We start from the raw sequence: 14,668 nt of genomic DNA on the forward strand, positions 1-14,668 counted from the left end.
CCAGGTTCAATCCCAGCCCTGGGTCACTGTCCATGTGGAATTTGCACATTTGACCTGTGTTTACGTGGGTCTCACCCCCACAACCCAAAGAAGTACAGGGTAGGTAGATTGGCCACGCAAAATTTTCCCTTAATTGGAAAAAATGAATTGGGTACTCTAAATTTATTTTAAAAAAGAATTCTTTGCAGAGGTGACGAGGAGGTTAGACAAAGGAGAAGCAGTGGATGCGATTTATTTGGATTTCCAGAAGGCTTTTGACAAGGTGTCATACAGGAGGCTGCTAAATAACATAAGAGCCCATGGTCCTAGGGGCAAGGTACTGGCATGGATAGAGGATTGGCTGACTGGCAGAAGGCAGAGAGTGGGATAAAGGGGTCTTTTTCAGGATAGCAGCTGGTGACTAGTGGTGTTCCAGAGGGGTCAGTGTTGGGACCACAATTAATCACGATATACATTAACGATCTGGAAGAAGGAACTGAGGGCATTGTTGCAGATGATACAAAGATATGTAGAGGAACAAGTGATATTGAAGAACCAGAAGGACTTGGACAGGCTAGGAGAGTGAGCAAAGAAGTGGCAGATGGAATACAATGTGGAAAAGGATACGGTTATGCACTTTGGTAGGTAGAATAGAGACATCGGGCGGGATTCTGCGGGAATCGGCGGGGCGGGCAACTCCGGCGCCGAGGAGTGGCGTGAACCACTCCGGCATCGGGCCGCCCCAAAGGTGCGCAGGGGGGATCATCTCCGCGTCGGCCATGGCAGAGGACCACAGCGGCCGAAGCGGAAGAATAGAGTGCCCTCACGGCACAGGCCCGCCCGCGGATTGGTGGGCCCCGATCGCAGGCCAGGCCACCGGGGGGGCACCTCCCGGGGCCAGATTCCCCGCGCCCCACCCCCCCACCCCCGAGGACCCTGGAGGCCGCCCGCGTAGCCAGGACCCGCCGGCAAATACCTGGTGTAATATACGCCGGCGGGACTGGCCGAAAACAGGTGGCCACTCGGCCCATCGCGGGCCAGAGAATCGCCGGGGGGTCGCTGCTAGCGGCCGCTAACCGGCGCAGCGCCATTCCCGCCCATGCCAAATCCCCAGCGCCAGAGAATTCGGCAGCCGGCAGGGGCGGGATTCACGCCGCCCCCCCAGCGATTCTCTGACCCGGCAGGGGGTCGGAGAATCCCGCCCATAGACTATTTTCTAAATGGCGAACGGCTTCGGAAATCAGAAGCACAAAAGGACTTGTGAGTCCTAGTTCAGGATTCTCTTAAGGTTCAGCTGGCAGTAAGCAATGTGTGTGTTCATTTCGAGAGGGCTAGAATACTGCTGAAGCTGTATACGGCTCTGTCAAACCCCATTTGGAATATTGTAAGCAGTTTTGGGCCCCGTATTTAAGGAAGGATGTGCTGGCTTTGGAGGGGGCCAAGAGGAGGTTCACAAGAATGATGCTGGGAATGAAGGGCTTGTCGTATGAGGAGTGGTTGAGGACTCCGGGTCTACACTCGATGGAGTTTAGAAGGATGAGGAGGGGGATCTCATTGAAACTTACAGAATACTGAGAGGCCTAGATAGAGTGGACGTGGAGAGGGTGTTTCCATGAGTAGGAGAAACTAGAACCCGAGAGCACAGCCTCAGACTGAAGGGACAATCGTTTAAAACAGAGACGAGGAGGAATTTCTTCAACTAGAGGGTGGTGAATCTGTGGAACTCATTATTGCAGAAGTCTGTGGAGGCCAAAACACTGAGTGTCTTCAAGACAGAGATAGATAGGTTCTTTATTAATAAGAGGATCAGGGGTTATAGGGAGAAAGCAGAAAAAAGGGGGGTGAGAAACATATCAGCCATGATAGAATGGCAGAGCGGACTCGATGGGCTGAATGGCTTAATTCTGCTCCTATATCTTATAGACTTATGGTCTGACATTTGTAACAGCTGCTGCTTCAAATACTTTTGTCTGAGGACAGGTAAATTAAAATGCAATGGTTTTTCACTCCACTGCCTGGACTGCTCTTCAGTTTTCAGGCAGGGGTGACTGATGGTGGTCTCTGTTGGGGGCCTCTGATGGGGGGTTTCTAATGGGGGGGGTCTGATGAGGACCTTGGGAGGTCTGATGATGGGGCCGGGTGGGGTCAGTATGGGGTGGTTTGGGTCACTCTCATGCGTGTGTACTGTTATTCATGTGGTGGAGGCGTACGGTGCCCCTACATGTCAGGGGTGGGAGGGGCCAGGATTTGCCTTGTTTAGGGGCCCTCCACCGGACCTTGGTATTGGGCCGCCAACAAGCTCTCCTCCATGCATAAATTAGCATGGTGAAGGAAAGGGAATCCCAAATGGGCACTGTTCCTAACACCAATGGAGATGAGTAGCAAGTCTCCGCTGACAGGAGCACTTAGTACCCAGAACAAAGAATCTGACCTCTGGGGCGAAATTCTCCCGAAACGGCGCGATGTCCGCCGACTGGCGCCCAAAACGGCGCCAATCAGACAGGCATCGCGCCGCCCCAAAGGTGCAGAATGCTCCGCATCTTTGGGGGCCGAGCCCCAACATTGAGGGGCTAGGCCGACGCCGGAGGAATTTCCGCCCCGCCAGCTGGCGGAAACGGCCTTTGTTGCCCCGCCAGCTGGCGCGGAAATGACATGTCGGGGCGGCACATGCGCGGGAGCGTCAGCGGCCGCTGACAGTTTCCCGCGCATGCGCAGCGGAGGGAGTCTCTTCCGCCTCCGCCATGGTGGAGACCGTGGCGGAGGCGGAAGGGAAAGATTGCCCCCGCGGCACAGGCCCGCCCGCGCATCGGTGGGCCCCGATCGCGGGCCAGGCCATCGTGGGGGCACCCCCCCCCGGGGTCAGATCGCCCCGCGCCCCCCCCAGGACCCCGCCTGCGCCGCCTTGTCCCGCCGTTCAAAAGGTGGTTTAATCCACACCGGCGGGACAGGCAATTTATCGGCGGGACTTCGGCCCATCCGGGCCGGAGAATCCAGCGGGGGTGCCCGCCAACCGGCGCGGCCCGATTCCCGCCCCCGCCGAATATCCGGTGCCGGAGACTTCGGCAACCGGCGGGGGCGGGATTCACTGCGGCCAACGGCCATTCTCCCACCCGCTGGGCGGAGAATGACGCCCCTGATGTTTGACATCTCCAATCAATGTAGAAGAGCAATCAACAAAAGAAATAATGTTCAAACTGAACAGAAAATGCTGGGAAAACTCAGCAGGTCTGGCAGCATCAGTAGAGAAAGTAACAAAGTTAACGTTTGAGCAGGAGAGGTGGTGGCATAGTGGTATTGTCGCTGAATTAGTAATCCAGAGACCCAGGATAATGAACTGGGGACCTGGGAACAAATCCCACCACGGCAGATGAAATATGGAATTAAAAGTCTAAAAATGACCATGAAATCATTGCCAATCATCGTAAAAACACATCTGGTTCATTAGTGTCCTTTAGGAGAGGAAATCTGCCATCCTTGCCTGGCCTACATGTGATTCCAGACCCACAGCAATGTGGTTGACTCTTAAATACCCTCTGAAATGGCCAAGCAAGCCACTCAGTTGTATTCAACCGCTACAAAAACACAAAAAATTAATGAAACCGGACAGACCACCCGGCATTGAACCACGCACCAGAAACGACAACAGCAAACCCAGCCCTGTCGACCCTGCAAAGTGTTTCTTACTAACATCTGGGGGCTTGTGCCAAAGTTGGGAGAGCTGCCTCACAGACTAGTTAAGCAACAGCCTGACTTCCTGGGTATGTCCTGTCTCACTGGCAGGACGGACCCAGCTGAGGTGGCGCAGCACAGTGGTATACAGGTAAGAGCGAGTTGCTCTGGGATTCCTCAACATCGACTCTGGACCACATGAAGTCTCATGGCTTCAGGTTAAAAATGGGTACATGGTAATCTCCTGCTCATTACCATCTACTGGCCACCATCAGCTGATGAATATTTACTCCTCCATGTTGAACACCACTTTGAGGAAGCACTGAGGGTTTCAAAGGCGCAGACTATGCTCTGGGTGTGGGACTTCAATGTCCATCACCAAGAGTGGCTCAGGAGTACCACCACACAATGTGTTGGCTGGGTCCTAAAGAACATAGCTGCTCGACTGGGAATTTAGCAGGTGGTGAGGGAACCAACAAGAGGGTTAAACATACTTGACCTTATCCTCACCAACCTGTCTGCTGCAGATGCATCTGGCCATGACAGTATCTGTAGAAGTGACCACCGCACAGTCTTTTTGGAAACAAAGTCCCGTCTTCACATTGAGGATACCCTCCATTGTGTTGTGTGGCACTACCGTCATGCTAAATGAGATAGACTTCAAACAGATCAATAAATGGGCATCCATGAGGCACTGTGGGCCATCAGAAGCAGCAGAATTGTATTCAACCAGAATCTGCAACCACATGGCCCGGCATATCTGGGGCTGGTTTAGCACACTGGGCTGAATAGCTGGCTTTTAAAGCAGAACAAGGCAGTCCAGCAGCACGGTTCAATTCCCGTACCAGCCTCCCCGAACAGGTGGCGGAATGTAGCGACTAGGGGCTTTGCACAATAACTTCACTGAAGTCTACTTGTAAAAAGAAGCAATTATCATTTCATATCCCCCACTCTACTATTACCACTAAGCCAGGGAATCAACCCTGGTTCAATGAAGAGTGCAGGAGAGCATGCCAGGAGGAACATTAGGCATACCGAAAAATGCGGTGTCAACCTGGTGAAGCTACAACACAGGATTACTTTTGTGCCAAACAGCATAAGCAGCAAGTAATAGAGCTAAGCGATTGCACAATGAATGCATCAGATCCAAGCTCTGTAGTCCTGCCACATCCAGCCATGAAAGGTGGTGGACAATTAAACAACTCACTGGAGGAGAAGGCTCCACAATTTCCCCACCCTCAATAATGGAAGACCCCAGCACATATGTGCAAAAGACAAGGCTGAAGCATTCGCAACAATCTTCAGCCAGAAGTGCCGAGTGGATGATCCATCTTGGGCTCCCCGGAGGTCCCCACCATCACAGATGTCAGTCTTCAGCCAATATGATTCACTCTACGTGAAATCAAGAAATGGCTGAAGGCACTGGATACTGCAAAGACTATGGGCCCTGACAAGATCCCGACAACAGTACTGAAGATTTGTGCTCCAGAACTAGCTGCACCCGTAGCCAAGCTGTTCCAGTACAGCTACAACACTGGCATCCACCCGGCAATGTGGACAATTGCCCAGGTGTGCCCTGTACACAAGAAACAGGACAAATCCAACCCAGCCAATTACCACCCTATCTGTCTACTCTCTATCATCAAAAAAGTGATGGAAGGAGTCATCAACAGTGCTATCAAGCAGCACTTACTCAGCAGTAATCTGCTCACTCAGTTTGGGTTCCGCCAGGGTCACTCAGCTCCTGACCTCATTACAGCCTTGGTTCAAACATGGACAAAAGAGCTGAATGCCAGAGGTGAGGTGAGAGTGACTGCCCTTGACATCAAGGCAGCATTTGATTGAGTATGGGATCAAGGAGCCCGAGCTAAACAGGGGTCAATGGGAATCATGGGAAAAACTCACCATTGGTTGGAGCCATACCTGACACAAAGGAAGATGACTTTGGTGGTTATAGGTCAATCATCTCAACTCCAGGACATCACTGCAGGAGTTCCTCAGGGTAGTGTCCTTGACCCAACCATCTTCAGCTGCTTCATCAATGACCTCCCTTCCATCATAAGGTCAGAAGTGGGGATGTTTGCGGATGACTGCACAATGTACAATGTTCAGCACCATTCACGACTCCTCAAATAATGAAACAGTCTGTGTCCAATTGCAGCAAGACCTGGATATATCCAGGCTTGGGCTGACAAGTGGCAAGTTACATTCGCGCCACATAATTGCCATGACCATCTCCTACAAGAGTGGAGCTAACCACCACCCCTTGACATTCAATGGCATTATCATTGCTGAATCCCCCACAATCAACATCCTGGGGGTTACCATTGATCAGAAACTGAACTGGACTAGCCATATTAATAATGTGGCTACCAGGGCAGGTCAAAGGCTATGAATCCTACTGCGAGTAACTCACCTCCTGACCCCCCAAAGTCTGTCTACCATCTACAAGGCACAAGTCAGGAGTGTAATGGAATACTCTCCACTTGCCTGGATGAGTGCAGCTCCAACAACACAAGAAGCTTGACACCATCCAGGACAAAGCAGTCCACTTGATTGCTTCCTCTTCCACAATTATTCAAACCCTCCACTACTGACAAACAGCGGCAGCTGTGTGTACCATTTACAAGATGCACTGCAGGAACTCACCAGGGTTCCTTAGACAGCACCTTCCAAACCCATGACCACTACCATCCAGAAGGACATAATAATAATATAATAATAATATTTATTGTCACAAGTAGGCTTATATTAACACTGCAATGAAGTTCCTGTGAAAAGCCCCTAGTCGCCGTATTCCGGCACCTGTTCGGGTACACAGAGGGAGAATTCAGAATGTCCAATTCACCTAATAGCACGTCTTTCAGGACTTGTGGGAGGAAATCAGAGCACCCAGAGGAAACCCACGCAGACACGGGGAGAACGTGCAGACTCCGCAGTCAGTGAGCCAAGCCGGGAATCAAAATTGGGATCTGGTGCTGTGAAGCAACAGTGCTAACCACTGCTACCGTGCCGCCCAAGCAGCAGATACCTGGGAACCCCACCACCTGGATGTTCCCCTCCAAGTCACTCACCACCCTAATTTGGAAATATATCGCCGTTCCTTCACTGTCGCTTGGATAACATCCTGGAACTCCCTCCCTAACAGCACAGTGAGTGTACCTATACCTCAAAGACTGCAGTGGTTCAAGAAGGCAACTGACCATCACCTTCTAAAGGGCAAGTAGGGATAGGCAATAAATACTGGTATAACCAGCGTCGCCCATATTCCATAAATTAATTTTTTTAAAGTTAATATCTGAAGAAGGGTCATAGAGACTTGAAACGTTAACCATTTGTCTCTTCACAGACGCTGCCAGACCTGCTAGTTTTTTTGTTTTTATTTCCAGCATCTGTAGTATATTGCCTTTAATATCATGTTCAAACTGTGCTGTATCTTGGTCAGAACACATCTTGAGTACTGAAAATAAAAACTTGCATTTATATAGTGCTTTACATAACCTCAGAATGTCCCAAAGCAATTTACGGCTATTAAGTACTTTTGAAGTTATAGTGTGGGCATACGATGCAGTCAATTTGCTAGCTCCCACAAAACAGAAATGTGATAATGCTCAATCTGTTTCATTTTAGTGATGGTCATTGAAGGATAAATATTGGCCAGAACTCTGGGGAAAACGCCCTTGATTTTGTTTAAAATAAGTCATGGGATCTTTCATATCTACTTCAGAGAACTGAGGGGGTTTTGGTTCAATCTCTTATTCAACAGCGTAGGATTCCCTTAGTACTGTCTGAAGCATCAGTCTAGATTTCTTGGTTGTTTTCAAATCGCTGGAGCTGGCCTTGAACCCACAGCATTCTGACTCAGAAGTGGGTGCTACCACGTGAACCACGGCTGACAGTGAGTCCCCTCTTGGCTCCTGAGAAACAAGGCAGTCATCAAATTTGTGCAGCCATAAGTCACCGGACAGATCGGCAGCACTCAAGGACTGTGATCACAAAGATAGATTGGAGAAACCTAGGCTGGAGCCTCGAAAGGAGGCAGTGAGATGGAATGACATTGAAAGGTAGATACAGAACACTCCTTTAATCTGTACCGTGGTTGAGGGGGTGCAGGATCTAAGCCGGAAAATATAGGATCGATGTTTGGAAATTCTTCTGCCCCTGAAGGGAGCCAATATTGACCTTTGGGTTTCCAACCAATGGCGTGTGCAGCCGATTGCAGTTAAATTTCAGTGAAGAGGTGACCATGGTTGTGAGGCGCCAGCCTGTTTCACATTGGGTCAGCCTCAAGGAGCTTCCACTAAGCCCTTTAGCTGGAAGAGCCAGTCCCACTGTCCGAATGGAATTTAACCAAATTCCTCCCCAAACTACCAACTCCATCTTCCCTCGTCGTCTCCAGGACCCCATCCCACCCTTTTGGGGAGGAACAAGTTCAAAAGCTGTTTGGTGCATTTGCCACACATATCCCCACAACTTAATTCAACACGTTTTTGGTGCCTGGTAAATTATAGAGACCAACTCAATATGCAAACGCCACGCTGCCAATACCTGTGTGTTTTCTGCTATGCATTTGCAGGTGGGAGAGCTTGAAGTAGCGTTTGTTACACCCAGGGTAGGGGCACATGAATGGACGCTTTTCATTGGCTTCAGTATTTGCTCTGACAATGGTTGGTGCCACACCCGGGACCCTCCGAACATCCTGAAATAATAAGCACACACACCAAGATTAGACCAGCATTGGTGTAGCTAGCAATTTTTCGCCTCGCCTTTACATTTGAAATAAAATCAATCATGGTATATATAATTCGGCATATCATAGAATTCCAAACCACTGAGCGAACTTCCATTTCTATTTGAAGCAAATATTCAGTTGGGGCATGACTAACCCTTTGTCATAGATTCAGAGAATACAACAGTGCATAAGGAGGCCATTTGGCCCATTGTGCCTGTGCTATCTCTTTGAAAGAGGTATCTGATCAGTGCCCCCCCCTCCCCCTGCTCTTTCTCCAGAGCTCTAAATATTTTTTTCCCTTTCAAGTATTTATCAAATTCCAATTTGGATTCTAGCAAATCTTCCGCTCTTCTTTCAGGCATTGTGGGCGGGATTCTCCCATCCCATGGCAGAGTGTCCACGCCGTCGTAAACGCCGTCGCGTTTTACGACGGCATGAACGGGCCGCTGCCAGGAGTAATTCTGGCCCCTACAGGGGGCCAGCACAGCGCTGGAGCGGTTCGCGGCGCTCCAGCTGCTGATCCCGGCATGGACTGTGCGCCGTGCGATCCGCGCATGCGCAGTGGTGCCAGCACCAACGCGCACATGCACGGTGGCCTCCTTGAATGCGCCGGCCCCGACACAACATGGCACAGGACTACAGGGGCCGGCGCGTAGGAAAAGAGGCCTGGGGACAGAGAGGCAGGCTCACCGATCGGTGGGGTCGGAACACCCCCTCACTGGCCACCACCCAACCCTTGCACACAGAGTTCCCGCCGGCTGCGAGCAGGTGTGGACAGCGCCGGCGGGACTCAGCGTTTTAACTGCGGCCGCTCGGCCCATCCGGGCCGGAGAATCGGCGGGCCAGCCGCGTACAGCGGCCCCTGACCGGCGCCGCGCCAACCACGCCGGCGCCAATGGTATCGATTCTCAGAATCGCGTGCCGGTGCCGGGGCGACGTGACCCGGTCGCGGTGATTCTCTGGCCCGGCCCAGGGCTGGGAGAATCCCGCCCTGTATTCCTGACATAAGTTATGTAAAGGTTTTTCTCCTCATTTCGCCTCTGGGTGCCAATAATCATGAATCTCTGTCTCTGTCCTTTGGTGATTCGACCTCCTGTAAGTGGGAATACTTCAATGTAGTTACTCCATCAAAACCCCTCATGGTTTTGAATACCTCTATCAAATCTCCCCTTAACCTTCTCTGTCCTAAAGATAATGATCATAATCTCACATAAGCAAAATCTATTTCTGCAGGTTTATGAATAGTGACATGTACTTGAGTTCTTGAGACATCTGCATTTGATTTTTGGTAAGGTCTGTCATCTGAGGAGGTGCACAATGAGTGCAGTCAATTACTTATTTTCATTCCTTCAAGGGATATGGGCATCACTGACTCGGGCAGCATTTATTGCCCATTGTTAATTGCCCGCGAGAAGGCGGTGGTGGCGAGCTACTTCTTGAACTGCTGCAGCCAATGTAGTGTAGGTGCACCCACAGTGCTGTTAGGGAGGGAGTTCAGGATTTTGACCCAGCAACAGTGAAGGAACAGTGGTTTAGTTCCAAGTCAGGATGCTGTGTGGCTGAGAGGGGAAATTACAGGTGGTAGTATCCCCATGTATCTGCTTCCCCTGTCTCTCTAGGTGGTAGAGGTTGCATGTTTGGAAGGTGCAGTCGGAGAAGTCTTGATGGGTTGCTTTAGTGCGTCTTGAAAATGGTACACACAGCTGCATAGGGGTGGTGGGAATGAGTGTTGAAGATGGTAGATGAGATGCCAGTCAAGTTGATTGCTTTGTCCTGGGTGCTGTCAAGCTTCTTAATTTTTTTGGAGCTGCACTCATCCATATATTCCATCAGTTGTGATTCCATGAGTTGTGCCTTGTAGATAGTGAACAGGCTTTGGGGAGTCAGGAGGTAAATTACTCTCTAAAGAATTCCCAGCATCTGACCTGCTCTTATAGCCACAGTACCTGGACTGGATTCTCTGTTTCTGCGACTAAATGTTGATGCCAACGGAGAATCCGTGGACTTCTACATCAGGAAAACCGGTGCCGCACCAGCACCGATTCCACTACCGGTGAATGTCTAGCACCGGCGCCACGCGGCAGGGATTGAGCGATTCGCGGATCTGTTTGCAGGGGGTAGTTTTGCGAAATTAGAGGACCTGGAGGAAGAGTATAAGCTGCTCAGGAGGAATGGTTTCAGGTACTTGCAGGTTTGGGATTTTGTGAAGAGAGAGATGCCCTCTTTTCCTGGGTTACTGCCCTTGGGGTTGCAATACAAGGTGCTGTCGAAGGGGGACATAGGGGAGGGGGAGATGTCTGAGGTCTACAAGGAGCTGCAGGATTGGGAGGGTGCCCCGGTGGGGGATATAAAGTGGAAGTGGGAGGAGGGGCTGGGTTGGGAGGTGGCGGCCAGAACGTGGGAGGTGGAGGCCAGGACGTGGGTGGAGGCCCTGCGCAGGTGAATGCGTCCTCGTCGTATGCAAGGTTAAGCCTTATATAGTTTAAAGTAATTCACAGAGCGCATATGATGGTAGCGCGGATGAGTAGGATTTTTGAGGGAGTAGATGATAGGTGGGGCGGTCCGTGGGTAGTCCCGCGAATCATGTCCACATGTTTTGGGCATGTCCGAAGTAATGTCCAAGATGTTGGGGGTAAAGATGGCCCCGAGTCCATAGGTAGCAATATTTGGGGTGTCGGAAGATCCGGGAGTCCAAGTGGCGAGAGAAGCCGATTTCTTGATAGCTCAGAGACGGACTTTGCTTGGGTGGAGGGACTCGGAGCAGCCGAAAGCGTGGGTGTGAGTGAGTGATCTGTCAGAATCCCTAAGACTGGAGAAAGTCAAGTTCATCCTGAGGGGGTCGGTTGATTGGTTTGCTCAGAGGTGGAAGCCATTCATTGACTTATTTAAGAAGAATTGAAGAGTCAGCAAAAGGGGAGGGAGGGAGGGGTGAGGGGCTTAAAATGGGGAAGGCAGGTCAGGAGGAGGGGCCATAATTGGGGAGCGGGGGGGAGTGGGTATTGATTATTTATAAAGTTGTATAATTTTACTTCTGCTTCGGTTTGTTTTTTATGAAAATGTCTGAATAAAATATTTTTTTTTAAAGAGTCAACTGTGGGACTGGAGTCACATGGAGACCAGGAAAGGATGGCTGATTTCCTTCCCTAAAGGGCAGTTTGGTCTTTACAACAATCGACACTGCTTTTGTGGTCATCCTTAGACTTTTAATCCCAGATTTTTATTGTATTCAAATTTCACCATCCCCAGATGTGAAATGGATTCCTAGGTAATGACATCCTTTCGTAACTTCAAGGGGAAGTGGAATTGTGGTATCATGCATTGTTTAGTTCAATGCTGGTGGACATAGAATATATATTTTAAATTTGTTCATGGAATACGGGCATTGCTGGCTGGGCCAGCATTTATTGCCCATCCTTGAGGGCATTTAAGAGTCAACCACATTGCTGTGGAGCTGGAGTCACATGTAGGCCAGACCAGGTAAGGACAACAGATTTCCTTCCCTAAAGGACATTAGTGAATCAGATGGGTTTTTAACGTCATGACTTCATGGTCATCTTTAGACTTTTAATTCCAGATTTTTAAAAATTGAATTCAAATTTCACCATCTGCAGTGGCGGGATTTGAACCCAGGTCCTCAGAACATGGCTCTGGATCTCTGGATAACTAGCCCAGCGAAATGCCACTACGCCACTGCCTCCCTTAATTGCTGATTCGCATGATGTTACATTTCTCTCCATGGAATTTCATTCCCTTTTGTGTTGTCATAATGTAGCAATACTTCTGTGACAGTTGTAATCACGGAGGTAAAATCTAAAGTGCATTAGTGCTTCTATTCATTTAAACAGGTAGCACTTCCATTCTGTACCCCTGTCACCTACCACTAGCAATTGTGACATAACATGCCCAGGTCTGTCAAACTTTTGGACCTGTTAGAGAAAACAGACAAAAACCACAGCATTTCTTCTAACCGAACAAGGCACTGAGAAAGTCACTGGCTTGCTGATCAATTGAGAGTGATAGTATGAAGTTTCACCACATAGAAACTGTGTTGGATTACCTGAGGAGTGTGGGATAAAGTAGTAAGTAGGTTCAAGCCCACAGCCCTCCTCACAGTGAGGTACTAACCTTAGCCAAGGGGAGGGAAAATTGGACGACCTGTCAACTTTCTAAGACCAAAACATCTGTCTTCATCTTCGGTTGGAAAGTGGCACATTCCACGGGAGGCCATTAAAAGGGGATGAGAAATAACTGAAATGAATGGTGGATGAGGACGGAAGAAGGGGCCTTTTGCTTTTTGTTTGCAACACTATTTAAAAGCTGAAGGAGGCCATTTGGTCCAGGGTGTCTGCGCCAGCTGAAAAATAATTATCCAACCTAATTTCAACTTCCAGTTCTTGTCTGAAGCCCTGTAATTTTACAGCACCTCAAGTGCATATCCAAGTATTTTTAAATGTGATGGGATTTTCTGTCTCTGTGGTTCTATCAGGCAGTGAATTCTCTGGGTGAAAAATTACTCCTGTAATCCTTCTGCCAATTACTTAAAATCTATGCCTCCCTGGTTATTGGTCTCACTGCTAATGTAAATAGATCCTTCCTATCCACCCTAACTAGGTCCCACATAAATTTATCCACCTCAATTAAATATCCTCATCAGCCTCCTTTGTTCCAAAGAAAACAGTATCTGTTTTAAAGAACTCAACTTTACAACAAATGATTACCTTGCAGGATATAACCTCGATGATTCTAGCTTATTAAGTGTTGTTAAAATATTCATATTCATAGAGCTCATCTGTGGGGCCTGAAACACTATCTGTTTGGGAAAGTGAAGAAGGAAATTCTAAAGTGTCACTAGGGTCAATCTGTTTGTATTTGCAGTTTCTTTTGAGCGAAATGGTACATAGATAGCAGCATGCTATATGATGAGGGCATTAATCATGATCTCTCTGTGACAGAGGAAACCATAAATAACACGTTTTATCAGTGGGTGTGAGATATCAGAGAGCAAAGTTTCACTGATAAGATATTAGAATGATTAATATCAGGTACTACAAATGCAGATAAAATCTGTACAGATTGAAATTATTCTGCCAATTCCTCAAAAGTATGCAGGAGACAGAGCTGAAGGCAAATCTTCTAATTGTTGCCACCTTGACTGGTTTTCAGTCTGTCTTAAGCGAATGATAGAATGAGTGTCGAATCCACATTTTTTGGAAATCTGTTGATGCAAAACAGAATCTCTTTTCCCCTGCTCCTATAGTGTTGAGAAAGACCCAAATTAGAACCATAAGTGGTCCTTGTAGTCCAGTCGACTTTCAGGCCGGCCACAGTCAGCTTTTCCAGGATCAGGTGCAAAGGTTTTTAAAGGTTTCTTTAAAGACTATAACAGACACTTGTGCAGAAAAAAAGGAACATTGGCAATACTCACCTGAAGCCCTCTGAACACTCCGTGTGTGTGTATTCTGTACTGCGTGCTGCAGCTGTACAACATTGGAGCATTGTGATTGTCAGTCTCGTATCCTGTAGCGTGGCTGTAAGGGCAATAAGAACAGAATAATTGTCAATAGTGTTTGAAAGCTCATTGGCATTTATTACCTTAACAATTGAACATACACAACGTAAAGAAAAAATACTTACATTTTAAAGATAAAGATAAAGATTTATCTCAGGACTTCCCAAAGCATTGTTAGGCCAAAGTGTTGGGCTAACCTAGTTACTATTGTTCTGTAGGGAAATACGACAGCCAATTGGCACATGGCAAGCTCCCACAACAGAAATGTGATAATTGACCAGATAATCTGTTTTAGAGATATTGGTTGCAAGATGAATATAGGCCAGGACGCCAGGGAGAACTCCCTAACTCGTCTTCAAATAAAATCATGGGATCTTTTATGTCAACACAGCACACACGATTTTACAAATATTCCATAAGTTTTTCAGGTGTCAGTCCATAAAATATTAAATTTATTGGATTTGATTTCATCACTTGCTTAATGTGAGCTTTGAACTCCCTCTACTTTAGATTACTATTCTAGCACTATGGCCATAAAGCTACCATACCCAAATAGATGCTGTTTTTTCCAATTTGGGAAATATGCAGGATTACTTGTGATGTGCACACAACTTTATTAAAAATCATTTAAGAGGTTTCAATTGCCTTAGATGTCACCTATACCTCAGTGGATGTCACCTATACCTCAGTGGATGGCAATCTGGCCTCTGTGTGAGAGGGTTGTTGGATCAAAATATCTTCAATGACTTAAGCACAAAATCTGCATTGACATTCCAGTG

General features: G+C 48.3%; 1 protein-coding gene across 4 annotated transcripts in view; it reads right to left on the reverse strand.

The window, feature by feature from the left end:
- Positions 1 to 14,668, reverse strand: part of wt1a (WT1 transcription factor a) — a 103,680-nt gene that overhangs the window by 41,764 nt on the left and 47,248 nt on the right. For all 4 annotated transcript variants that reach the window (XM_072466261.1, XM_072466260.1, XM_072466263.1 and 1 more), the window contains exons 4-5: positions 13,806 to 13,908; positions 8,197 to 8,347 (exon numbers count right to left, since the gene is read on the reverse strand). In XM_072466261.1, the coding sequence (XP_072322362.1) occupies positions 8,197 to 8,347; positions 13,806 to 13,908 (254 nt within the window). The remainder of the gene's footprint in view (positions 1 to 8,196; positions 8,348 to 13,805; positions 13,909 to 14,668) is intronic.

This window comes from Scyliorhinus torazame, chromosome 10 (assembly GCF_047496885.1).
Source record: "Scyliorhinus torazame isolate Kashiwa2021f chromosome 10, sScyTor2.1, whole genome shotgun sequence".
Taxonomy (NCBI): Eukaryota; Metazoa; Chordata; class Chondrichthyes; order Carcharhiniformes; family Scyliorhinidae; genus Scyliorhinus; species Scyliorhinus torazame.